General features: G+C 42.5%; 1 protein-coding gene and 1 long non-coding RNA gene across 2 annotated transcripts; one reads left to right on the forward strand and one right to left on the reverse strand.

Annotated features, from left to right (window-relative positions):
• The first annotated feature begins 1,309 nt into the window (after positions 1–1,309).
• LOC134038712 (uncharacterized) lies at positions 1,310–5,311 on the forward strand. Its single transcript, XR_009932676.1, has 5 exons — positions 1,310–1,656; positions 2,233–2,302; positions 2,972–3,039; positions 3,708–3,775; positions 4,741–5,311. It is a non-coding gene; the product is annotated as an uncharacterized LOC134038712 (long non-coding RNA).
• A 1,947-nt stretch (positions 5,312–7,258) lies between these two features.
• crhbp (corticotropin releasing hormone binding protein) lies at positions 7,259–12,715 on the reverse strand. The gene is made up of 8 exons (XM_062484095.1): positions 12,431–12,715; positions 12,102–12,195; positions 11,704–11,861; positions 10,784–10,994; positions 9,073–9,221; positions 8,840–8,954; positions 7,890–8,050; positions 7,259–7,823 (listed from the first exon to the last, which is right to left on the reverse strand). Exons 1-7 carry the CDS (start codon positions 12,509–12,511, stop codon positions 7,896–7,898), a joined length of 963 nt encoding a protein of 320 aa, XP_062340079.1. The 5' UTR covers positions 12,512–12,715; the 3' UTR covers positions 7,259–7,823; positions 7,890–7,895.
• Positions 12,716–13,041: the final 326 nt, after the last annotated feature.

Below are 13,041 nucleotides of genomic sequence, written 5' to 3' on the forward strand. Positions count from 1 at the left end.
AACTTCAGGGGACTCTGGGGCTCTTGACTTCTGGATCTCTTCTAGACAAACCGATGCTACCATGCACATTATCCTCCTTGGAGATAGAGAACATACATTTATTGAGACATGGTTGAGGTGTATTTGTCTTCACAAGAATGGATGGTGGATACAAGTTCTATTCATCATTGCCCATTAAACAGAACTTTGTTATGTTTTAGTACAATATATAGTTGAGTTGTACTTGTTTACTTAGAGTTGTTTAACTGTAAATGTAAGCACCTATTGTAAGTAAGGAAAGAAACTGTTCTTATGACGTGAGGTTTTGGTCTTGATGGACCGCAGTCTTCTGTGTGTCCAGGGTGGGAGGGGTCGGCCACAATCTTCCTCGCTCGCCTCAGGGTCCTCGAGGTGTGCAGGTCCTTGAGGGTAGGCATATTGCAGCCGATCACCTTCTCAGCAGTGCAGATGATACGCTGCTGCCACTGCCAAGGACAAGAGCAGACTGCAGCGTATCATCCGATGGATGATCTGATCATAACAGATCAGTGATGGAAGAGGTGAGGATGGACTCAATGATGGCTGTGTAGAATGCACCATAGTTGTCTTTGGCAAGTTTAATTTCTTCCGCTGCCGCATGAAGTAAATCCTCTGTTGTGCTTTCTTGGTGAGGGAGCTGATGTTCAGTTCCCACTTGAGGTCCTGGGAGAGGATAGTGCCCAGGAAGCGGAAGGACTCCACAGGGTTTACTGGGGCTGTATTCTTAGTAGTCCACAAACATCTCCACTGTCTTAAGAGCATTAGCTCTTGGTTGTTCTGGCTACACAAGGTCACCAGGTTATTTTAACTACTGATAGTGGTAGGTTATCTTGCTAACACATATCCAAAAATGCACAGTGTCCAAAACACTAAGAACATTATTCTAGTTTTCTAATACTTTACCATTGTGTTGGCCGGTAGGATTTGTAACGCAAATAGGCCTAATGTCAGTTTTCTGGTCATTTCCACAAAATTATGCATAAAGTAACTCTGCGATTGGGGCCACTATAAAATGCATTCTGAGTAAAACCTTTCACTTTGGCACCAACCTTTTAGTCCAGCATATGATCTGGACAAGTCATGGGATAAAGCCCCAGTTTATAAAAAAGTAACTTATTTGTTGCACAAATTTACCCTGTAACCAACACAGAAATGTATGATATGACTTGTGCTTGGTTTGGAAAGATGTACATTTTTTCGAACATATAGGGGTACAAATGCAATAAGAAAGATGTCAGTGTGTGACCCATGGTGTGACCAAATTTATGTTGGGGGATGGTATGACTACTGCCTCAGGGCTGTCAAGGAATTTCCTAGGAGATTAGAAACAGTAAGTCTATTGTTATTAATGCTAGTAAACAGAAAACTCTGTGAAATCAACAATGAACTGTCCAATATAATAATTGGACAGTAAATTGGACAGTAAAAATATTTATCTCGGAGACAACATTGAATGTTGATTTTTGAATGAGGAAGGTTCACACATGCGCAGTGGTTGTAGCAGTAGCACTTTGCTTCTCCCAACTGTCACTGCCGCACATGGCGCGAAAACCGGAGAAGAATGGAGGTTTCAGCTGCTCCAGAAGTTATAGGATTCAGGAATTATACTGACTGAAGAAGAGACAAAGAGATTCAGAGGTAACGTTAATGTTAAGCTGATATAGTGCGTTATATGTTTTTCACAACCTTTTTTTGTCAAAACGGAATGGACTTTTACCAAACTGAAGGCAAATTGCTAGCTGACGTTAGCATTAGCTATTTAGAGTGACTATTAGCTAGCTCAGGGGTTATAGAGCTCAGCTAGCGTTAGCTATGTAATGTCAGTTAATTAAATCTGCCATTTGCAATCCTAAAATTCGGTTAACGTTATGACCTGCATGACTAATGTGTGGCTTTGTAGACCATCTCTACTATAACGTTATGTTGATTTTATTTTTTTCCTCTTACCTCAGTATAATGTTAGCTGCTAGCTAGCTAGGTCGGTAGGAAATATTTTATGAAAAACGAAGGCACTTGTTCAATGTTAGTGTTGTACATAGTTGATAAAAGCATGTTAATTCATTAGATAATTAATTGTGAAGCTGGCAAAGTGCCGCTGTACAGAGAACTGTCTAAATAGGGGTGTTTTGTTGAGTAATGTTGAGTTAGGGGAATTGTGTAGGCTAACTTAAGTTTGGTTAAGTGAAGCCCTCGTGTGTTTTTCTGTTGCTGCAGATTTACATTTTCTCACACTCTACATTGTCACCTGGAGTCAGCTCTGTAACCGTGGCCCCAAGTTTTTGTGGTGAGTATTACATGAAATTGCAATTGCCATTATTGTTGTGTGGACTGTTTATGTCAAGACCGTTGATGGAGGTTCTTTCTGTCACAGACATTCACTTGCATGTATTTCAAAACACAAAACCTAAGGCGATGAAAAACAATCTGATCTCGGTAATCATTAGTTTTAGCAACGTTTTAACATGGGAGTGAACTAGTGTTGCACAGTAAACCTGTACTAAAAAGAGACACTTACATTGCTTCAGTGTTCCTGTGCATACATGGGAGACTCTGACAGAACGCCATCTCTGTAGGATTCCATCCAGTCCAGAACCCGGGGTCCTGAAGTCTCGACTTTTACGATACTCAAACGATGCGATGTTAATATACCTCTCTGATCTAACGAGTCTGACTAGCTGTCGTGACCTCTCAGGTGGGATTTGGCTACGATGGAGAGATGGTTGTTCTGCTAAGTTCTCCTGTCTCTGCACAGGAACTGCAGTGATCGTTAAGGAGCCTAATGACGAATCATGGTCAGAATTATGTTGTCCCATGCTACACCCCTTCACCAAGTTTCATACAAATCGGGCTGGTAGTTTTTGCTTAATCCTGTTCACACACAAACAAACCGACATTCAAACACTCACACGGGAGAAATTGCTTGCATGATACTTGTGTTTTTCTGTTGCTGCAGATTTACATTTTCTCACACTACATTGTCACCTGGAGTCAGCTCTGTAACCGTGGGCCCAAGTTTTTGTGGTGAGTACTACATGAAATTGCAATTGCCATTATTGTTGTGTGGACGGTTTATGTCAAGACCGTTGATGGAGGTTCTTTCTGTCACAGACATTCACTTGCATGTATTTCAAAACACAAAACCTAAGGCGATGAAAAACAATCTGATCTCGGTAATCATGAGTTTTAGCAACGTTTTAACATGGGAGTGAACTAGTGTTGCACAGTAAACCTGTACTAAAAAGAGACACTTACATTGCTTCAGTGTTCCTGTGCATACATAGGAGACTCTGACAGAACGCTATCTCTGTAGGATTCCATCCAGTCCAGACCCGGGGTCCTGAAGTCTCGACTTTTACGATACTCAAACGATGCGATGTTAATATACCTCTCTGATCTAACGAGTCTGACTAGCTGTCGTGACCTCTCAGGTGGGATTTGGCTACGATGGAGAGATGGTTGTTCTGCTAAGTTCTCCTGTCTCTGCACAGGAACTGCAGTGATCGTTAAGGAGCCTAATGACGAATCATGGTCAGAATTATGTTGTCCCATGCTACACCCCTTCACCAAGTTTCATACAAATCGGGCTGGTAGTTTTTGCTTAATCCTGTTCACACACAAACAAACCGACATTCAAACACTCACACGGGAGAAATTGCTTGCATGATACTTGTGTTTTTCTGTTGCTGCAGATTTACATTTTCTCACACTACATTGTCACCTGGAGTCAGCTCTGTAACCGTGGGCCCAAGTTTTTGTGGTGAGTACTACATGAAATTGCAATTGCCATTATTGTTGTGTGGACTGTTTATGTCAAGACCGTTGATGGAGGTTCTTTCTGTCACAGACATTCACTTGCATGTATTTCAAAACACAAAACCTACGGCGATGAAAAACAATCTGATCTCGGTAATCATGAGTTTTAGCAACGTTTTAACATGGGAGTGAACTAGTGTTGCACAGTAAACCTGTACTAAAAAGAGACACTTACATTGCTTCAGTGTTCCTGTGCATACATAGGAGACTCTGACAGAACGCCATCTCTGTAGGATTCCATCCAGTCCAGACCCGGGGTCCTGAAGTCTCGACTTTTACGATACTCAAACGATGCGATGTTAATATACCTCTCTGATCTAACGAGTCTGGCTAACTGTCGTGACCTCTCAGGTGGGCTATGGCTGCGATGGAGAGGTGGAGAGATGGTTGTTCTGCTCAGTTCTCCTGTCTCTGCACAGGAACTGCAGCTCTTTTGCACTGATCGTTAAGGAGCCTAATGACGAATCATGGTCAGAATTATGTTGTCCCATGCTACACCCCTTCACCAAGTTTCATACAAATCGGGCTGGTAGTTTTTCGTAATCCTGTTCACACACATACAGACCGACATTCAAACACAGAAGGAAGACTGCCAATGGAAACTAGCCTTTTGGATATAATTGGGTGCATTTACATTTTAATGTTCATGAATGTACACTGTCCCTCTTGATCAAATAAATTGAATTGAAAAAATTGAAGAGAAAACATTACCTTTCATCCTGCAGCGGCTTTGCCTGGGTCGGAGGTCATAAACAGTGGGGCATCGGATCTATTTACGTTTTTTTTTAAACTATTTTCGGATATGGTTTGTCCTTAATGGAAGGTAGAAATTATTAACCGGTTGTTTTCAAGCCAAGTGAAAAGATGCTGAACATATCATTAAAGAATTGTATCTTTTCTTTTGACCAGGAAATGGCTGAGACCGATTTCCTCAGTGCCATGGAGAGAACGACAGTGGGGATCTATGTTGTGAAAGACACTGCCAGCAGTGAACCCTCTGATGTCAGGATAGTCCTCGAAGGTGTGATGGTGCTTCAAGATCTTGAGAATGTAGCACTTGCTTCTGCAATGTTGTTTGGGCTCTTATGCCTTGAACATGCAGCACCCTACAAAGCTCCGCTACACCTTTGAGGCATTTCAAAAGATCATCATGGAGCCTCAGCATCAGACACTTAATAATATGAGCCTGTCAGCTGCAAAAACAGAACTTTTAGTGACACTAACTGACCATGCACAGTTGCCCTATATAACGTTGCAGCCCGGTTCACAGCAATCTTGCTCAATGCTGGACCAATTTTCATGAATTAACCACTAGATAGCCTAAATTTATATTGATTGGCTGTAAATGTAGCTGTTTTTTAAGTATGCTTGTTTTTCCACTGTCCAATTAACATTTTTATATCTATAATTTCTTTAAATTGACTGATTAATACTGTAAATGTGCTGACATTCCTTTTTGATTAAAAGTACATATTCAGTATTTATACATTGTTGTAGTTTTTTTTTTGTTGGCACAACCACAATTCTACAGGGAATCACTGTTGGTACACAGGGCATTTTCATAAATTAACTACTAGAAAGCCTACATTTACATTGATTGGCCGTAAATGTAGCTATCTTTATGTACTAAGCTTGTTTTTCCACTGTCCAATGAACATTTTTATATCTATAAATTCTTTAAATTGACTGAGTAATACCGTAAATTTACAGACATTTGTCTTGGGGTTTATGTATTTCTTGCGTTTTTATACATTTCTTCTTAGTCATTATACAAAAAAAAAAAAAAAATCATAAGAAATTACTGTAAATAGACAGGAATGTTTCATTTAGCAACAAACAAATGCCCTAAAATTACGGAGATTAACCTTAAAGTTAGTTGTTTTTAAATGTATTTTAACATAGTATTTTTGTTTTTCTGCGGTTTAATTAACATTTAAGAACAGTACTAAACTGTAATTTAATTCATTTTGGCTGTAGACCATGCACTGTATTTTTACAGCTTATTACATGTAATTTTGTGGTATGATTATTTACTGTAATTTTACAGAATCGGTCTGGAAACTTTGCTGCCAGTGCTTTCTCTGTTTTTTTACGTGATTTTTTTTTACAGTGTGGTTCCTATTCTCAGCTTCTTTTTGGGTTCGGATGAATGGCCCATCAAGGGAGGTTATCGTAACTAGGTTACAGAGGTCTCTTCCTGACATCGTGTTTTGTCTCTCTAGAACCTTCCTGAGAGCGTGACGGCTGATCGACACGTTCGCTGTTATTTTCTTGTCAAAACAGTAACAGGACAGAAATACATTTTGAATGGAAGTCAGTCATGATTTCTAATTGACTTTTCTCAATTGCAGTCTGTAATTACCTATATGCCTCACAACTCAAAGGAAATTATCATCATTTCCATCCGTCCAGAAACGCGTGGGAGGCCCTGTAAGAAAGACGCCCCGCACACACACCCCTACACGCGCTCTCCCTATCTGTCTCTCACACACACACCTGCACGCGCTCTCCCTATCTGTCTCTCACACACACACCTGCACAGATGTGTACGTGTTTATCAGCATGAGACCAATCCAGGATGACTTTTCTTCTTGTAATTTTACAGCAGGGGAAAGCACACACAGACACACACAAACACAGACACACACAAACACAGACACACACAAACACAGACACACACAAACACACACACACACACAAATACCGGCCCCCTGGGAAGATATCAGATTTGTATCAACTACTTCTGTGAGGCGTGATGTGGTTGCAGGTGTCTCACTGCGATAATACACCCCCAGACCTTTAATCAAGGGAGCCCTGGTGCCCCCCCTGGTGCCCCCCCCCTGGTGCCCCCCCCCCTCTGGTGCCCCCCTTCCCCCCCCCCGGTGACACTACTCTGCCATCCCTGTCAGGATGGGGGGGGGGGGTAACAGCTCCGGAAGCAGACCTTTTAGCTGTGTGCAATCCACCTTGACATCTGCCAGATAAGAAACACTATCCTCGTTGTTGTTGTTGTTGCAGAATACATTATCGCTATATGTAAGAGCACACTTGCAGAAAAGAAAATCTGATTTCATGCTTGTGTGTTTGTATTATTGTCATGTAATGCTCATTGCGCTTGTTGTTGCATTACACTGGAACAGGATAAGAAATAAATAATAATTTACCGGATGGATTATCACGTTTGACAAACCATTCAATCAAATAGTTTGAATTGGATTTATGGCCCTTAAGACTCTGTGTGGATGTGATTGGATTACTCAGAAGTAGGTTGACCAATAGGAAATGTGCTTGTCTGAGATCAATGTTTTTCTAATATTGTCTTAAAAAACCTGTTTCCTGTTTATGAATGTTGTTTAATTTTCAAAATGATATGCTGAATGCAACGTGACTTGATCTCATTTAAAAAATTACGATAATTACCAGCCTCAAAGAAAAATGTATCATGCGGTTAAATTTTATTACAAAATAATAGTTTGATATAAATAAATATAGATAACAGCAATGGACATAATTTTACATGTTCTATTGCATCCTTGAATAATTGATCTTACTACTGTATGTAGTGGAAACCTGATGGGGTAAGACTCCAACATACTATTTCTGGAGTATAAATAGAAACATTTATTTCTTTAGTACCGTTCCCCTGAAAGAATGTTGACCACATATCCAGTATATAATCCTATGCCAATGCTCTATGTTTCATTTCAATAAACACACGTAAGACACATAAATACTGAGTAGAACCAATAGCATTGCCAACAAACACAAGAGAACCGTTTATTAGGCTTGCGCGAGCCACAATTTATATAACATAATGAAAAAGATCAAAGCAATAAAATAAAAAACAGAACACAACCAAAATGAGGTAAAAAAAATAATAAAAGAAAGATTCTCTTCATTTAACTGGAACGGAGAGAGGGGCATGGCAACCCACCGCACAGTTTTTTTCCGTTATCAGTCACATGGTATGTTTGGTGCTTCCGGTGTAGTAGGTGACACACACACGTGTGCGCCAGGCGACACACACACACACACGTGTGCGCCCACACGCGCACCAGGAGACCTCAGCCGGAGAAGCAATAATCTTCCACACTGTTTCCTCTGATCCGGTGAAGATCCTGCTGGTCCAATAGCCGGTAGTTGAAGGACACTCGGTTCACAAACTTTCCACTGGACACCATCCTCACCACTGTGTTGTCACAGGCTATCTTCATACGGACTGGAGAAGGGGGACAAAGACAGGGACCCACACTAGCATTAGCATTAGCATTACCACAAGTAGTTTCAGATGGATGGATCACATTCGTTTTCTGAATTCAATCTGCTTCTTGATCTGATTTAGAGAAACTAATAGGAGAAGCCGAAACCTCACAGCTAATGGCCCCCACATAAGTAATCAAATCTGCAGATGAAAGAATCTTACTAAATGATATTTGGAGAGTGAATAGTCCAAGAGCCAATTGCAGTGTGTGTGTGTGTGTGTGTGTGTGTGTGTGTGTGTGTGTGTGTGTGGGTGGGAGGCGTGTGTGTACGTGTGTGTGGGAGGGGTGTGTGTGTGTGTGGGTGGGAGGGGTGTGTGTGTGTGTGTGTGCGTGCGTGCGTGGGGGTGGGTGGGAGGGTTGTGTGTACTTGTGGGTGGGAGGGGTGTATGTGTGGGTGGGGTGTGTGTGTGTGTGGCTGGGAGGGGTGTGTGTGTGGGTGGGGTGTGTGTGTGTGTGGCTGGGAGGGGTGTGTGTACGTGTGGGTGGGAGGGGTGTATGTGTGGGTGGGGTGTGTGTGTGTGTGGGTGGGGTGTGTGTGTGTGTGGGTGGGAGGGGTGTATGTGTGGGTGGGGTGTGTGTGTGTGTGGGTGGGAGGGGTGTGTGTGTGGGTGGGGTGTGTGTGTGTGTGGGTGGGAGGGGTGTGTGTGGCTGGGAGGGGTGTATGTGTGGGTGGGGTGTGTGTGTGTGTGGGTGGGAGGGGTGTGTGTACGTGTGGGGGCAGGTGGGAGAGGTGTGTGAGCTCTCACCAGGACTGTTGGAGTAGCACAGGTCAGCCACTGTGATCATCTTGGACGTGTCCACTCCGCTACCTCCCAGCAGCTCCACAAAATCCCCCGCCTCCACACAGCCAAGAGAGGACTTCTGTAGGAGACAACCCAGCGTGGGCTTAGCATCCTGTACCAAGCACCCCCACAGGGTCCAACAAAACACCAACGTCTGACCATATCTGTGTTGGAGGACGAGGAAATCTCTGTGTTACCTGGATTGGGAAGTCGTTGAGGTGTCCCAGGGAGAGATCAGAGACCTGGACCTCCACGGGGTAGATGATTGAGAAGCTGCAGTTCCTGTGCTGCTGGGGGATCACCATTGTAAAGGTGCCCTCTGGTGTCTGGGAGATGACATTGCAGGCTGAAGGGAGACAAGTGGCACACGCAAACAGATTCAGAGAATGAAAACATTTTTTTATTTATTTAACAATGTTTTGGTTTTGTGAAATAAAGGTTCAGTGCACCAAATACACAGACTACAGGCTGGAATCTAGGGCGGAAGCCATAAAATTGTGACAAGCTCCACAGTGACACCGGTCACACCAACTCGTGCTCACACAACCACCCCCTCTGACACACTCACACACACACACACACACACACTCACACACAAACACACACACACGCCTGAAATCATGTCCTGGCACTCGAGGACACCCGAGGACATACACTCACTAGCATAAGGCAGAGCTGAGCTTAGAATGTAAGAAGCTCTGCGCTTTGTACGTTTGCCAACTGCCGAATACCCATCCAGAGGACTAAGAGACCAACGGAATTATTTTTGCTACACCTGTGCTGACTGATCAGTAGATTGCAATCAAGCACCCTGCTGATAAATTGTACTGATGAGCAGAATATAGCTGAAATCAAAATATGATCCTGAAATTAGACAGTGATTGGTTTTTGCAATCACTCAAACCTTTCCAAAAAACTGTGGTTTCACAGTTTCACACTTTTTTTGTAAAGGATAAATCCTGACAAAAATACACTAATTAACACTCTTGTGGTGTTCAAATACCTGTTATCTTTTGTAATTTTATGAATCTGGCTGATGTGACAATTTAATTTACCCCAGGGAATTACTTCAACTGTTTGTCAACTGACAAACTAACTAACTTCCTAACTAACCAACCAACTAACACTCTGCCTTACACTTCTTCTGCACATACATAGTTTTAGTGTTACAGTAACTGAAGCTGATAATGAATCTCCCTTGTGTTGAAATCTGTGATAGCTGCAAATTCACCAAAGGCACATTTAAAGCAGCAGTTTGCTGGCATCCTGTTGGGATACTTAACCCTTGTGCTGCCTTCGGGTCACATGACCCAAAGGTTCATAACGAACCATCGTTGTGTTTACCCAATTTTACCCAATACAAAAAAAAAAAAAAAAAAATTCTTTTAACCATCGCAATGTGGGGGGTCTGAGACAGCCCAACGGTTAAAAGAAAATGATTCACTTTGTTTTGGTATGCGGTAAAGTTGTCGCAATACGACGGTGGGTCACAATGACTGATGGGTCAGAATGACCCGAAGATAACACAAGGGTTAACCACTGAAGTCACTGCACCAGACTAGCTGCAGGGCTTATATTTTAGCATGATTATTTATAAATACAGATGTTTGGAAAACCCTACTGTTAAGAGACAGACAGAAAGAGACAGAAAAAGAGACAGAAAAATAGACAGAAAGAGAGAGAAATAGAGAGAGAAAAAGAGAGAGAAATAGAGAGAGAAAAAGAGAGAGAAATAGAGAGAGAAAAAGAGAGAGAAAAAGAGAGAGAAATAGAGAGAAAGAGAGAGAAAAAGAGAGAGAAAGAGAGAGAAAAAGAGAGCGAAAGAGAGAGAAAAAGAGAGAGAGAGAAAGAGAAAAAGAGAAAGAAAGGATGGATGGTTGAAGAGAAAGAAGGCTCTTTTCTACTCACGGAAAGGGTTGGTGAGTCTCCTTACGGTGAGGGTGAAGCCACTGCCGGCGGTTTGGACACGGAAGAAGACCATGGCGACGTTCTGAGAGGAGCGCACAGCTCTCCTGGTCATGCTGGAGTCACAGTAGTCCACGTAGCGCTGCGACAGCGGCAGAGGGTGGTCCTGGGAGCTGGGAAACTTCTCCCCCTTCATAACCCAGCCGTCAAACACCTGTTGGGGTGCAAGGGTGAGGAGTAAGATTGCATTATTTGTGTGACCATGGCTGGATGGTTGTTGTTGCCATGGTAAAGGAGCTTGTGGCTCACGTTAATCCAGGAAGTGTTGTGTTTGTGATGTGTCTGTGGTGACGGTAATCCAGGAAGTGTTGTGTTTGTGATGTGTCTGTGGTGACGGTAATCCAGGAGGTGTTTTGTGTGGAATGGGTCTGTAGCAACAGTAATCCAGGGACGGATTTGAACTGCCCATTTAAGCAGTCTTCTCCTCAACTCCATTGTAAAACATTGATCCCCCAATCTAGACCCAGGAAGAAGATTGAATCTCCCTATTTTATACCTTATGACGACATTGTGCTAAGTATATTGTATTACTGGCAATTACCTAATAGTGCTAAGAACCAGCGATCTTAAACAGGAGGATGAGGGGGGGGATTACGGCTGACCTGCTACTTCGTGGGGACAAACTCTGCTTAGGCTAGGGCTTGAAGACACAACAAAGACCTGATGAAAACTGCTGTTATGGATCTTGAGTTATCTATGTGAAACGCCATTATTGCTGTTGGCAAGCAGGTTCTGCAAGCAGCGTTTTTATTAGATATTGTCTTCAGGATCCCTCTGACCTTAACCCTGGGTGGTGGAGCGTCGGCCTGGTAGGGAAGGCTATTTGGGACGGTTTGGGATTGAGGAGATGGAAGTCTGGTTACCTTGATGAAGTCTCCTCCCCTGCAGTCGATGTCCACGTTGTCGTACTCTACGCTAATGACCTCGTTTGGCTCAGCAATAAAGAAGGCTGCACAGCTAAACTGTGGCCGGTCAGCCGTGAAGGTGAATTGACCCTCTACCGACACCATGTCCAGACACCCTGAAGAGAGAGAAGGGGGGGGGGGGGGGAGAGAGAGAGAGATAGAAACAACTAGTAAATAAATAAAAGCACAGTAACAAGCCATTATAATAATTTTGCACTTGTTTCCAATTTTTTTTTATTAATGGTTGATGAAAGACAAAATTAACAGCATTGCGTCAAAAAGTCTGAACTTCAACATAATATATTGCCGCAAGAGTAGTCTATTACTTCAGAAAACAAGAGCGTGCAGTTACTCACGTAAAGATCTACGGTACATTAATTCCTCAGGTAATTCTCTTTTGAGGTCCGAATTGAGAAGTGAAAATAATCCTTCTGTTGAAATATCGTTGTCCTGTGTAAGAAAGAAAACCCCGTTAAATTGAAATCATAATAAAGTACATTCTAAAAGCAGCCCATGCTCAAAATCCGCTGTTCAGGCAAATTACACTGACTTTTATTAATGGAAAAGTTTTCCTAACCTTGACAAACCATTTTTCCTCCTAATGCGTTTCAAACGCAAAGCAATTGCAGCATAAACAATAATCGGAATCAAAAGACAGGAAAGTAAAGTGTCTCAGGAGGCTTACCTCGATGTACCTGGAGTCTCCCTTGAGGACTGACAGACACAACACCAAAAAGAACAGCTGCTCTCGGAAAGTGCCCTCCATAATTACGTTCAGTCTCTCTCTAAACTGACTGCACCTGAAGATGGAAAAGTCTGAACCCACGCTCCTAGACAACCTCCTTTTTATAGGACGCACTCGAGTCGTTTCTTTAAAACTGTTGTAAAGATCAATCGAAACAGCCACTACCGCATAGGTTCGACCCCCCAAATTGCGTGGTTGTGACGAGAGCAAGGGAGGTCTCCGAGCTAAACAGATTGACAACTGCGAAAGAGAGAGAGAGGGAGAGAGAGAGAGAGAGAGGGGGGGGGGGGAGAGAGAGAGACTTATGTCAATTGGTTTAAGGCAACGGCACCAATCTGTCTTCTTTAAATACGTTTTTACTAATTAAACAATAATACAGTACAGTATGCCATGGCAAATTATAGCCTACTATTTTTCCATAAAATGAGTTTTGTGTCTTTCAGTTACATTATGACTATATTGTCATATTGTAATTAGGCTATTTCGCTGTAATAAATTGTCCTCCAACAGCAACTGCAGCAATTGCAGCTGTTGTTAAGACACATATTTGA

The sequence above is a fragment of the Osmerus eperlanus genome, chromosome 18, assembly GCF_963692335.1.
Source record: "Osmerus eperlanus chromosome 18, fOsmEpe2.1, whole genome shotgun sequence".
Classification (NCBI taxonomy): Eukaryota; Metazoa; Chordata; class Actinopteri; order Osmeriformes; family Osmeridae; genus Osmerus; species Osmerus eperlanus.

Coding starts and splice junctions, on each gene's coding strand:
- crhbp (XM_062484095.1), bottom strand. CDS start 12,511: ATGGAGGGCACTTTCCGAGAGCAGCTGTTCTTTTTGGTGTTGTGTCTG. Junction 11,862..12,101: donor AATGTACCGTAGATCTTTAC/GTGAGTAACTGC, acceptor CTCTCTCTTCAG/GGTGTCTGGACATGGTGTCG. Junction 9,222..10,783: donor GAGACTCACCAACCCTTTCC/GTGAGTAGAAAA, acceptor GTCTCCCTTCAG/CCTGCAATGTCATCTCCCAG.